General features: G+C 42.2%; 1 protein-coding gene across 1 annotated transcript in view; it reads left to right on the top strand.

Moving 5' to 3' along the window:
- Positions 1 to 13,823, top strand: part of MAPK12 (mitogen-activated protein kinase 12) — a 34,912-nt gene that overhangs the window by 5,325 nt on the left and 15,764 nt on the right. The window contains exons 3-4 of the mRNA XM_038181914.2: positions 4,626 to 4,684; positions 8,373 to 8,484. Coding sequence (XP_038037842.1) covers positions 4,626 to 4,684; positions 8,373 to 8,484 — 171 coding nt within the window. The remainder of the gene's footprint in view (positions 1 to 4,625; positions 4,685 to 8,372; positions 8,485 to 13,823) is intronic.

The raw sequence follows: 13,823 nt of genomic DNA, 5'->3' as shown, positions 1-13,823 counted from the left end.
TGAAGAACAATGTATGTTTTACATTAGGAGAGCCATTTAGCTTTTTTTCTCCCTCTTGGAAGGGACTCAGGTATCCAGCAGGCACCGAATGAGCTCTCACTCTGCGGTTATGCTTCTGAGGATGATGCACGCCTTCCATTTTGGGTCAGCCGATAATTATGGTGGATTCTTCATTTTGACAAAAGCGAGGATTTTTCGTTACACTTACAGAGCGTCCGCCAAGGGAGGAATTTATTTCAGAGCAAATAGTGGGAAATTTTGCCTCCTACCTGAGGAAACCTTCAGACTGTCAGCTTTTGCAGTTTAGCCAGCCAGGTACGAGCATTAGAAGAGCAGCAGTCCCTGCACCATACGAAATCCAAACAAGAAGGGAGTTAGAGATGAGACGTGCCTTTACAGACGAAGGGTGGCAAATATGAATGCTCCCTGTATTAGATTTCCTGCAGGAAGCCCTGCAGGACTGCACCACCTACAAAATCACAGCCTTCGAGTAGCTAAGTGCCCGTTAGGTGCAAACTGGGAATCCTGGCTGGAGGTGGTAAATTGCCTTATGGGCTGCAAGCAGAAATACAAGTAGAGCAGAAATACAAATACAGTTTGTTGCTGTCAAATATTGTAGGGGAGAAATGTTGATGGACGATTTTCTGCATGGTGAAAGCTAAAAAGAGCTTGGGAGCTGACAGGACACTGGAGTCACTTGTTTTAGTACTCAAAAGCCAATAAATCAACGCAGAGATATCAGTTGTCACATGTCCTACTTATTTTTACAAACCTGCCTAATAGGTGTTTTGTCTAGGCCAAGCTTCAGCCACTACCTGTTTGTTCACAGCCCAGCAGTAAAGCAGGCTAAAGTGCTTAGTCTGGTAAAATAAAGGAAGGAGGGCAGCAGCAAAACCCAAACCTTCTTTGTTTTAGGATCATCATCCAGTCCAAAGTGCAAGTCCACAGGATCTGAATCTGTCGGATGCTGGTAGGTCTACAGAAAGGGGGACGCAGCTCCTGAGGCATGGCTTGTGCCTGCGGGTGCTCTCTGACTTGCTTTTACTTCACAAAGAGCAGTCCTCCAGCCCTCAGGACTGCAGCGAATCTGATCAGAAAAGTACTTTTCCCCACTCATTATTCTCTGCCTTTCTCCTTTCATTCTTTGTTCCTTTACAACTAAGATTTTAGGGCGCTGAGAAGGACGCCGTGCTCGTGTTGTCAGCGTTGTGCAGAAAAGAAGGGGAAGGAGCTCTTTGTCCCTTGGCAGACAGCCTTCAGCACGGTGTAGCAGAACAGCTGGGTAATCCCAGGTGGAAAAAGGTGACTGTAGCACAAGCCTTGTGCTTGATAATTACAAAGATCGAGGCTTCTTGGTGTAATAAAAGGATGCAGGCACCCTGTGATGCGGAGCAGAGCAAGAGCATGAAGTTGAAGCTAATGCTGCAGAAAATGTAAGGCAGTGTGATATATATAGTTCGCTGTACTCCAGCAGGGATCCCTCTGAGAAACGTGGTTGTGTTCGTAGCCCGAGTGCCAAAGCCATTCAACTTCGCTGTGTTTTCATGCATAGCATCCACAGCATAAAGAAGCACTGAGTGCACGGGGGATGTAGCCAACATTACTTATTAATTTATACAGGATCGGAGTCTTTCATTGATGTACTGCTGCTTACACCAGAAATCTTCCTTTACAGAAACCCGGTGGAACAGCCCTCGAACAAAAGTAATAAAATGCATGGGAGTGTAGCTCTGCTGTCACTGTGGTTTTGCTCTGCAGGAAGAAGGGAGAGGCTCAGAGCCGTGCCTTGTCTTTTAGACGTGCTCAGAGACCAACGAGGAGGGTACTGCAGGGGAGCTCACAGAAATCCAGGCTGGTTTTCAGCCAGATGGGTAGCAGGAAACAAAGTGCATCCTTTGGGGGTGTGTTCATTCCAGAAATTGCCTGGTGGCAAAATTAACGGGAAAAAAGGCGGCCGTGGAAGGGCAGCACTGCTGCTGGTTTCCACAGGTGCTTTTCGTTGCCATCCTGTGGTGTAGCGAGTTCGCTCCTCGCCTGTGCCTCCATCTCTGATAAAATCAGTAAGCAAGCCGAATTAACACCAGCAGGTAACTACAGAACGTTTCACACAGACCTTGGTTATACTTCATACAGACCACACCACGAAAAAGAGATGATTCTTGCCATTTATGTCTCATGGTGGCTTGCTTCTGTGCTGGGCCAGTATGTTGCAGTACCATAAAGTTTTTACAAATATTGCATTCAACTGAGAGAGAGCATTGCAGACAGACTTCGGATTTTCCATGATATGGAGGAGGGAGTTTCCTACACTTTGCCCAGTTCTTTTCCTTTTCCTGAAGAAATATCTGGAGCTCTATCTTCCTCGGAAGATTTATTTTATCCTGTGCCTCCTTGTTCTTAACATATCTGCAGAAAGCAAAGACCAAAATGGAAATACTAATGACTCTGTTCCAGTAAAGGAAAATCATCCCAAAGCACAGCTGTTAAATAAAGATCACCGAGGAAAAGGAAACGGGTCTCTTGCTTTTATTTCTGAACTATTAAGTACAACTTAATGTTTTAAACACTGAAATGGATTTCAGGATTTTTAGAAAGCTCACTTTGGAGAGCAACAAAAGTATGGTGAAATCCTTGGTGTGATAAAAGACAAAAGTAATTACTGGGCACTGTTTATTTTAATAGAGAAAAAGTAAGATTTTAGTGAAATTTATTTATTTATTTATTTAGTCTGGCGTTGTCTCTATTGAAATGTGTTCTTTATGTTCCCGTGTTCCACAGCAGGCGTCTGATAACATTTTTGTGTAGCCATGCATGCAGAGCAGCCTCCTTATCATTTCGTCTTCTGCTCCGTTGGTTCTTTCCGTGGGGTTGTCCCTGCATCATTCACTGCTGCACTCCTACATCACAGAGTTTATTTTCAGTACATTTCAGGTTGCTTAGGCAAATAGCTCGGGTAAATGAAGGCGTGGAAATATCTCCTGGAAGAGAGCAAGCAGGATTTCTGAAAAAGTAGAGATAGGAAAAGAAATGCGTGTTGGATAAGATTACCCTTAAAATATTTCTGTTAATACTGAAATCTTTGGCGTATGGAGAGCACACAGCTTTTGTAACTGTGTATGTGTGTGTGTGTGTGTGTGTGTGTACACACAGTGCCTTAGGAAACACCCTTAGAGATGCATTTATCCTCCAGTGGTGTCCCATACGTCTTCCTAATTCCTCCGTCCTCCATGTAGTAACAGAGAACTTTATGTAAAACTGTCATATAAAAATACACAGCTTCTCACTCTGTTATTAGCACTGAAGGTATTGCTTCAAATAATGACCACATCCTCTGTGGGTGTAATTATTCTTTTATGGTAGTTACATTATTTAACAAGTTTCTTATCACAGTCCTCAGGAAAATATTATTCGTGATTCTTTCAAAGATACATACGGCCACAAAGATAAAGAGCTGTAAGCTTTCTGTCTTCATCTTTATTAGATTTTCTATCTCGTTCATCCTTATGGCATTTTGATAATATCCAGGCTAACTGGAGTAGATCCCTTGGACGTGGAAAGGATAAAAATACAGGCACTGGGGATTTCACGAGAGTTGGGTAAAGCTTTAAGTAAAGGAAGTCTCCTTCCCTCCCTCCCTTCTTTTCCAACATTTCTGCTCTCTCTGAATTTCTCTTTACTTCTGCATAATTTTTTTTAAGATCCCTATTTTGAGGAACAATCAAGACATACTAATAATGTCCCAAATCCATCCTGCTTTGTTATTGAAGTGGATTTTGTGGTACTTTTAGTACTTTGATAATAACATCAGACAACACAATATGTTTTTAGCCCTATTTTCTTTCTTAAAGTTTCTAATTTTGTGCAGTTCTAGTCTGATGTGTAATCTTTAAACCATGCAGCCAAGGAGATGGGTCTGAATAAGGTTATAAATGTTACAAGTCACTGAGGAATAATAATTGTATTCTCTTCATTTTTCCATTCCTGTTGCTTTCTCTCCCAAATGGAGCCTGCCCAGCGGTTAACGCTCCAGAGGCGTGCCAACAGAACCCATCTGCACTGACAAGGAGATCAGGGCCAGAGTCTGGTGATGGCACAGCAGTCTGCCCTACAGGCCTGATGTTGTCATTTTTGTCACAGTGCTTTCGGATGCCTTTTCTCAGTGTGGCTTCGAAGCTCTCGGTACCACAGTATCCCTGAATCGTGGCCTGCCTCTAAAAGCTGTGGTAGAGGAGGCAGTGGCAGAGGCACGTGCACCATTAAAGGACCAACCCCAGAACCTGCTGCTGCAGACAGCATGCGTTCCCACCAACCCCAAATACCGTGCCCCAGTACCAAAGTGGCAGCCTGCAGCTGGGAAGGGCTGCGGGTAGCCCAGTGCTGCTTTTATTTAGCTAAATACATTTTTTTAATCAAAATTAGCCCTCAGAGTTATAAAATGATACATAACAAATCCTGACGTTGCTAGGCACTGATTCAGGTATCCTTTCTGCCATCTTTATGCCTGTAGTTTGTCTCATTATGAAAAAGCTTTTTATCATATTTCTCCACTTACTACATGGTTCAGGAATCTGTGTTAAGGCAGTATTAATCCATGTTTTTTTTTCTCTCCCTTCCCCTATTTTCAGGTCATTGGAATACTGGATGTGTTCACACCAGATGTAACGCTGGAGAAATTTAATGACTTGTAAGTTTTGAGTTTTTTTTTTTGTTTGGGAGCAGGGGAGTGTTGCTTGTTTGGAGGACTGGTTGTTTGCATTTTTTAATAATGGGGAATTCCAAACCCGTTGCTTCATGGCTTTTTCTGAATCCCATCTTGATACAACTGTTACATGCATCTTCAGAATCGGTAGGTTTTCAGACTATCATTAGAACCAGCCATCTGTTTTATCGGGTGCATGATACTTCTGTGAGGCCTTAGTAAATCCCAGTTTGATGGATTGCCTAACCCACTTTTTAAGAGCTGATTATGTACCCTCAGGCCCAGACTGATCAAATGATGGAACCATTCTTAACCAAGAAAACAGTCTGAAAATCATGCCTGCTACATAGCGTATCTCCAGTGTGGTCCATCCTAACTCTAGAATTAATTCAAAACTGCTGTTGCTGTTGAATTTTTTTTGGTGAATATCCGAGCTCTGCTCTGTTGTGCTCCCTGTGTGGTTTCCCGTTGCTGATTTTACGGCCTCTTACATCCAGCTGAGGGTGGTCTGCACTCCCTCCTGACTAACCCCATAGGCCCAAATGATCCAAGCAGGACATGATATAGATCATTGCTAGCACCAGGCATGTACGTCCCTCTGATGTCTCCCTTTTGGCAGCATTGCAGACACCAGATATGTAGTGTGTGTATGGATCCTGCTGCAGTTCTTGTGAATCCAAGTCAGTACAGAAACAGTGGTCAGAAACCCCCTTGGGCTTAACGGAGATTTCATGTTACGTTTGTAGAACTGTGCTGGACTTCTTCAAATGTACCTACATTTAAAAAACTGCCCTGCATATTTGTATGCTAATAGAGAAAGCTACCTGACAGGAAGAGGAGGAAAAAGCACAGAAAACATGGACTAGGTGTTCATACCTTTACGCCACTGTTGAGCCAAAAAAGATGTTGTCCATGTTGCCTGTAGTGCTAACTTATTACATAACATATGCAATAAAATCCACATGTGTATGATCAGCATTCAAGGACTGGGTTTGAAATGTGACCCTAAAATCATCCTGCAAGTTTTGGAGGTGCAAGTCAAGTAGGTGGGACGCATTTATGTCTAAAACTACAACCTAGGACAACATTTACTTTCAGGATTTCTGGCATTCTGTCAGAGACGTGCAGGGCTAGATGGGTGTACATCTGAAACAAAAGTGGAGAAACAGCTTTTGTGAACTAAAGCTCAGATGAGTTATTTGAGGGAGACTTTCCTTTTGCTGACTGGCCATGAGATGTTATCTGTGGCCTGTTGTATAAAGATCAAGTTCAAGCTGATTTGTGGGTAGAGGCAACAGAAGTAAGGCAGGTGGTTTCACCAGAGCCAGCCCCCAGGTCTGATCTTATCTGAGACCTTGGGTTTCTCAGCTAACTTATAGCCCTCCTCTCCAGAGGGGAGCATGCTCCTACTCTACCTGCTGCTCTATCACCTGCCCCTGTGCTCTACCACTTGGTATAATGATAATTAAAGACAAATCCCATCTCCTTTATGAAGCAACAGTTAACTTTCCTTGCTCATGCTCGTGTTGATTTTCCTTCAGAGTCAGAAGATCAGCTGACTGATGTAGTTGACAAAACCAGAGATGCATGAATCTTCACCAATGGCAGTCCTACTGGACAGCTGCTTTTCAGCCTCTTTAACTGTATTCCTTGCATTGTCTGCTCTTGTGTCATACAAAATGTGCCAGAGCAGGTTGCTCCTCCTCATGGTGTAAGAATTTGGGGGTTTTAATTGGAACTGTAAGGAACTTAACCGTGTTAGGCATCAAGTTCACACTGAAGAGAATTGTTAACCAAGCATCTAACCTTTTAAGATTATTTGAGGACTTCAGGATTGTAAATACGTATTTAATAATAAAAATAAGTTTGCCAAATTTTAAGTACAAATTTTGAGACAAATTTTAAGTACAAATTTTAAGACAAAGTGTTAAGTAGAAGACAAAGTGTTCAAGTGAGCTCCTAATGTTTTATCCTATTGTTGTTCTATTCCAATACATTGCTCATTAACTATTACTAAAGTTTGAGTTTACAACCTCGGGTAGGAATGGATTTTCCCTCCCTTAATTTTGTTTCCCTGCCATTTCTCAATTAGACTGTTAGAGATTTGAAATTGTCAAATTGTAAACTTAGCACATTGTGTGTGTGTAAAAATTGTCTTATTTGCCCTTCCCACCCTGTTCTTTACAGTGCTGGGTGGTTATATATTGTGGTGAACTTTGTCTGTTTACATAAATCATTATCCATCCAGAGCCCTGGGATGTGTGCAGGTGATAACAGGCTAGTAAAATTCTAATGAATGTTGAAGGTCACTACCGGTAGTAAAAGACATGTAGATACTTATTTATTTCTCTCATCTCACCTCCTTCTACCTCTGTTTTTTTTTTCCTGTAACACTCACTAATGTCTTTTTCTGGCTCATTTCAAATATTCATGACCTCTGGGAAAATGAATTTAATAAATATGAGGGGGGGGAGATCTTAATATGCTTTCAACATCCAAGAACATCAACAAAGCAGAGGTCAAACTCAGTTTTCTAGGTTACTGGGTCTGTTGATAAGCATCTTGTGGGTTGTGCTTGAAGAGAGAGAAAAAATTTCATTCTCTTCTCCATATTTGCTATGTCCTACGTGATTACTGAATCAAATTGCGCATATTTTCTGTCCAAACAGTAGCAAATCTGTCTGTGAATGCTTGGGTTGGGAGCCTGATGCCTGATCCTCAGAGTCTTGGGGAAAAAGGTTTGGTACCTAGGGAAGGTTCAAAATGCTATCTGTAAGTCCAAGTGTCCCACCTGCCTTTGACATTATATTCATTATCATTTTTGTTTATAGTTATAGTTCTAATACAGTAAAAGAAGTTTTTGAGCGGGTTGAAAAGTAGAAATCAAAAGAATTACTGTTCCTGTATTTTAACTAGAGGAAACCCATTTAAGTCTACATAGTAAAACTTGTCTCCAAGAAACAACGACTACATCTAACCCTTCTCTTGATGAAAATGTGTCTGCCTTACTTCATACTATGAAGGAAACTGGTGATTTATCCTCTGGTGCCAGACGTGACTGGCTTTGCCTCTGTCCAGACCTGACTTTAAGGACAGACTCTGAACAAGTTTCCTACAAGCAGTGCAAAGAAGAGGTTTGCACCTTAGGCGAAGACTAGTGGTGAAGGACCACCGTGACGTTCTCAAGCTTTCTGTTGCTGCTGTCCCTCACCAGTATGAAGTACCAACGATAGAGGAGGTTGTGATCCTAGATGAAAATTAATCTCTGTTACATCTGACCTCATCTATTAATGAATCATCTAGGCAATTTGGTTGCCCCCTGATGGTGAGATAGATAACGTCGTGTGTGAATGTCCTAGTTTTCTGCGCAGATATCTCTGAAGTGTCATGTGGCTCTTGATTAGGTGCCTTTTATCTAGTTCAGTGTCTGTACTCTCCTGGCAACTAGCAACTTTCCATAACCACTGACAGGGTTGTGCGATACCTCTTCATGACAGTCTTAGAAGATAAAAACTCAGAAACGTGGAGAGCCTGGGGGGAAGGTGGTAGAACTGTTTGGTAAACAGCATGATCTATAATTTAATATTGTCACTGAACTATAACATACAATTATACCTCAGTTTATTTGACTGAGTTATTCTGTCCTTTTTTTCTTTCCTTCTTTCTTTTTTAGCTACCTTGTCATGCCATTTATGGGAACAGACTTAAGTAAGATAATGAAGCATGAGAAACTAACTGAAGACCGAATCCAGTTCCTTGTGTATCAGATGTTAAAAGGCTTAAAGGTTTGCCACTTTTATTTTCATTTCACAATCTATTTTCCTAGTAAACCATTATGGAGAGCTATAAATACTTATCATTTGATAGCAGGATAACATTTATCTTGCCTGGTTTCGTACAAGTATTTACATTGTGTAGCAATTGTTTTGTGATAATAAGTGTTATCTGGTGGGGCTGGTTTTGGTTTTCTTTTTTTGTGTGTGTGTGTAATGTTTTTTGGTTTTTTTTTGTGCATTTATGTTTGTTTGTTTATGTTTATTTGTTTTGGTTTGGTTTTGTTTTCAACCAAAAAGAAAAGATCTGAGGTAGTCATTCAAGCTCTGTAATACATTGATCCAGGATGACCATGACTGCATTATTTCCATAAACCAGAAAATCCTGCTTTGACTTTTAGTTTCCTTCTCCCCCAGTAGGTGATTGTGGTGCTGCTTTGCCACACCTCTTTCTGTGGCTGGTTGGAGAGTATAGAGTCTGCAAATGAAACAGCTGTAGAGTTCAGAGACAGGTCTTCTCTTGACTTGAGACAAGCCAAACTTAATATCCTGTTGGCTAGAAATGGTAGATCAGAGTAGATCACTGCTATAAGTGTTATCTGTTAGTTGTATATTCAAATTCCTTTCTGAGCAAGAAACAAGAATTCGAACAACAAGAATTCAGAATTTAGGTGAGGTGTTGCTCTTGTAAATCCCTTGACCTAGCTTTGCTGGCTGCAGCCAGGCTCTCCTGCAGTGACAGCCATTTAATTCCCTTTGCAGTTCTGGAGACAAGGCCATATAATGGCTCTGTCTATCAATCTATCAATCTGTCAATCACATCTTTTGATTGTTCCTTGCACAATACAGTTTTTGTTTTATGGTCCTGCAACACACGAGATAGGGGCAGACTTTCCTCTGCACGTGTACAAAGCTAAGTGGAGTCAGCATGATGGAAGGGGAGTTGTGCTCAATAGGGATGTGCTTGCACAGTGGAAATCCAGCAATGGTTTTGATGCAGGAAAGTGTGTCACATCAGCCAGGATGCTGATGTGTCCAGATCTGTGTTGGTATTGCCAAACGCCATTTAAATAAATAATACTGCAGGACAGCATGCTGTTCCTGAGCAAGAACATCAGGAACAGTGTACACAAAATTCCTTTGTATCTCTGTGCTGAACAGATAAAGAAGGACAAGTAAATTGTTTTATTCTCATCAGAATACTTAGTAAATACATTTAGTTCTTGACTCCTGTGTCAGTCATTTCTCCTTCACCTTACCTACAGTTTTATGTTCTTCATTCGGTAGATTTTCACTGATACAGCCTTTTATGTATACTAAGCAATTACCTTCTTTATCTGACCATTTGGCATTTAAATGTTGTAATTCCATTCTACAAACACAAACTAAAGCCAGGTTTAGAGAAATTGGCAAATTCACCTCTGATCCAAGCTTTGAACCTGCAGCAGCCTGGTCTCAGTAGCTGTATTACATCTTCTGTTAGCAGTGGTTCACCTGAATATTTTGTGTCCTTTCCAATCCCTATCTCAAATTTTTTAAGAGCACAACTGCTAAACTCTTAGGTTTTGTCATTCCATATTGCAAAGCAAACATTTGAGAACGGTCTACATCTGTTCCATTTGGTTTCTTCTTGCACCAATTCATCCAGCCCCAGTAATACACCTAGTTGGAAATATCTTTAAGAAATTATCTGGTAAGAATGCTCCAGGGCTTTTTACTTCAGAGAGATTCTTGCAGCATGGCCTATGCTAGGAAGTGGGTTAAGCGGAAAACAGTACTGCTCAGTACTGCTAGTATACATTAGAAAAAGAAAATGGGTCAGTAACTTGACTTCTAATGCTTCTTTTAACAATATCAGTTAGTTGGCTGTCTAAGAAAGGGTCTGACAATATTTTGCATGTAAATCTTTTTCAGGTCTAATGTTTCTGAATCAAAGACAGCCCATCTGTGTTTACTTTGGTCGCTTGCTTTGGAGGCGGGTGGACACAAAGCATGTACTCGCTGCTCGGCTGAGGCATTGTAGAGGAAAATACTTGCAACACCTGGGAAGGAGGAATATGCAATTCTATAGATCTTTGTTGTGAAACTATTTCAACATCCCACCCAAGCTTAGCCTCTCGTTTCATAATGTGTATTGTTTTTCTGCACATTTTTTCTTTGATGGACTCTCTTTTGGCAGGGGGTGGTGGTGATAGAGCTGTTAACTTCAATATGCATTTGTCCTTTCTGTGAAGCACTTGGATACGCTTGCAACTTGGAAGGGCTTTTGTCATTTTTTTTGTTTGACAGAAAAGCTTCGTATTGTTAAAGAATGCAGAAGGCAAGCTGAAAATAAATGTCCTTGCGTAGGTGGAATGGGACTGGAGTTTTCAGCTCTTGCAATCTTGGGTCCCTTTTCTGCTGGAATGCCAGTTGGGTTCGTGTTCTTAGAGGTCTGAGGGTGTGGGTGGCAGTCGTGTTTCTTTATTTGCACACTGTTTGAGAATGAAAGGACAGCTCTTGGGCTGCACAAACACCTTTTCAAGCTTCTTTTGCCATATTCATGATAATAGTTACCTCCTCTAGTTCTCTCCTTTTGTCATGCCTATTTGCTGTCTTTAGTTTTGTGTTCTTCCAGCTTCAACATTTTCCTTTCTCCCCCCTCACCCATTTCCTCTTCGGTTTTTCTTTCCCTGCCAAGTCACTCCTCAGTTTCATTTTGCATGCTGCCTAGAATACTTCTTCCTGAGTCTTTTCTAATTCCCTTTTGATTAGATTTTTATTTTCTGTAGATATTACATATGAAGACAAGAATGCTTAGAATTTTGACAACTGTTGGATCGCTTCCTAGCTATCGAGGATTTATGAATGCTACCAAAAATTGTCTTTAGGATTATGCACAAAGCTCCTGTGTTCCAGGGCACTTTGCACATGCTAAACTGGATTCTCGAATCAAATATTGTTCAGGTAGAATGGTAATAACACTGTGAAGGGTGTGTCTGCTATGGTCCAAGTGCTTTTACGGCACGAGCAGTGAATAATCTGGCAACAAATGGATAACAATAAGAAAAATCAGCAAGAATAGGATCCCGTTTCAGAAGGCTGTTAAACAGAAATGGAAAATTTTCTGAGCTAAGACTAACATAGTTCCAGTGCTGTTACCTACCAGCAGATAATAAAATTCAGTTAAAAATACTCCTAAAGAAACATTGCAGCTTAATGCCAGTTTTCAAAAAGCTAACACTTACAAAAAGCCCTATTTCACATAATCTCAGTAGTCTTGTATAAAGAGAAGTGTTTGGAAAATATATGGGTTCTCCCCAAAGTGTTAACATGACTTCTGGTGCTGTGACCACTCATAAAACCTTCAGTGGGGTGAGAACACCAACAAAACCATGCTATTGCTCCAGAACTTTAACAAAAACTCAAAATGGTGCAGTCCTAATTCCTGTTTCTACACGGTACGTTCTCATGTGCAGAATTTTCTGGGTCTGCTGGTTATTGCCTTACTGTGTACAGTCATACCAGCAAAAATAGCCTGTAGAACATTATTAGCATCTGCTCTGGAAAATCAGGAGGCTTCCGTACAAAGACATTGAGATGATTTAGGATGTAAGTAGTTATTGTGATAGCTTTGATAAAGATGGCTATTGTCAGAAGATGCCAGTGTTTTATCCATTTGTTGGGAGCCTAACTACTTACAGATTGATTTCTTTATATATATATAATTGTATTCTCTCTGTACAGCTGACAAACTTCCTCTTTTTGCATCTGCTTCCTCCCATCCTGATGCACTTCATGCCCATCCATGACAGAAATAGGGTTTTGCAGTTCTTCATTTGCTGCAGTGGTTTTACAGCCTGTGCTCTGGGGAACAGTTCCGTGCTCTCAGCCCTTTGTGGTCGCCCCAGGAAATCCTGTGAAGCACTTTGGCAGTTCCAAGGGGTGATGTTAAGGCTTGCCTGTTCTGCAAGGAACAGGCAGAAGAAACTGATCTACCCTATACTGCAAATGTAAAGTGCTGAATCTAGGATTTCGGGCAGCCAGGGGACAGAAAGCTTTTCAGAAAAGACTTGGGCAGGGCAGTTAGCTTTGTGCCCTTGTCGCAGTCTTAGCTGTATGGGTACCGTTGTCATTTGTAGGTAAAGGGAAGGGATTCTTTCCTCTGTTTGGGAAAAAGTTTGGGCTGCCTGGAGAAGACAAGGCTTGGAGCACCTCTTACCAATGTTCTTACATATCTGGTGGGGGGAGGTAAAGGAGACAGAGCTAGACTCTTCTCACTGGTACCTAGTGAAGGTACCACAAGGTGAAACACAGCGAATGAATGCCTTTTTTGCTTCAGTCTTCACTGCTAAGATCAGCCCTTGGAAATCTCAGACCCTGGAGACAGGAGGGGAAGTCCAGAGAAAGGAGGACTTTCCCTTGGTCAAAGAGGATCAGGTCAGAGATCATTTAAGCAATCCTGATGTCCACAAATCCATGGGCCCCGATGGAATGCACCCATGGGTGCTGAAGGAGTTGGCCTATGTTATTGTCAGGCCACTCTCCATCATCTTTGAAAGGTTGTGGAGAACAGGAGAGGTGCCTGAGGACTGGAAGAAAGGCAGTGTCACGCCAGTCTTCAAAAAGGGCAAGTAGGAGGACCCCAGCAGCTACAGGCCAGTCAGCCTCCCCTCCATCCCTGGAAAGGTGATGGAACAGCTCATCCTGGAGTCATCTCCAAGCATGTGGAGGATAAGAAGGTGATCAGGAGTAGTCAGCATGGCTTCACAAAGGGGAAATCATGCTTAACCCATGTGATAGCCTTCTGGGTCCTGCACCAGGGGAGGAATAACCCCAAGCACCAGTACAGACTGGGGGCTGACTGCTGGACAGCAGCTCTGCAGAGAGGGACCTGGGAGTCCTGGTGGACAGCAGGCTGACCATGAGCCAGAAATGAGCCCCTGTGGCCAAGAAGGCCAATGGGATCCTGGGGTGCATTCAGAAGATTGTTGCCAGCAGGTCAAGGGAGGTGATCCTCCCCCTCGTGATCTACTCAGCCCTGGTGAGGCCTCCCCTGGAGTATTGTGTCCAGTTTTGGGCTCCCCAGTACAAGGGGGCCATGGAGCTCCTGGAGCAAGTCCAGAGGAGGGCTACAAAGATGATTAGAGGCCTGGAGCACCTGTTATAACAGGACAGGCTGAGAGAAATGGGCCTATTTAGCCCGGAAAAGAGAAGACTGAGGGGAGACCTCATTAATATGTATTAATATCTGGGGGGAAGGAGTCAAGAGGATGGAGCCAGTCTCTTTTCAGTTGTGCCCACCATCAGGACGAGAGGCAATGGGTACAAATGGAAGCACAGGAGGTTCTGGTTCAATATGAGGGGACACT

The sequence above is a fragment of the Anas platyrhynchos genome, chromosome 1 (assembly GCF_047663525.1).
Source record: "Anas platyrhynchos isolate ZD024472 breed Pekin duck chromosome 1, IASCAAS_PekinDuck_T2T, whole genome shotgun sequence".
Classification (NCBI taxonomy): Eukaryota; Metazoa; Chordata; class Aves; order Anseriformes; family Anatidae; genus Anas; species Anas platyrhynchos.
This window is presented reverse-complemented; position numbering and strand designations above follow the sequence as displayed.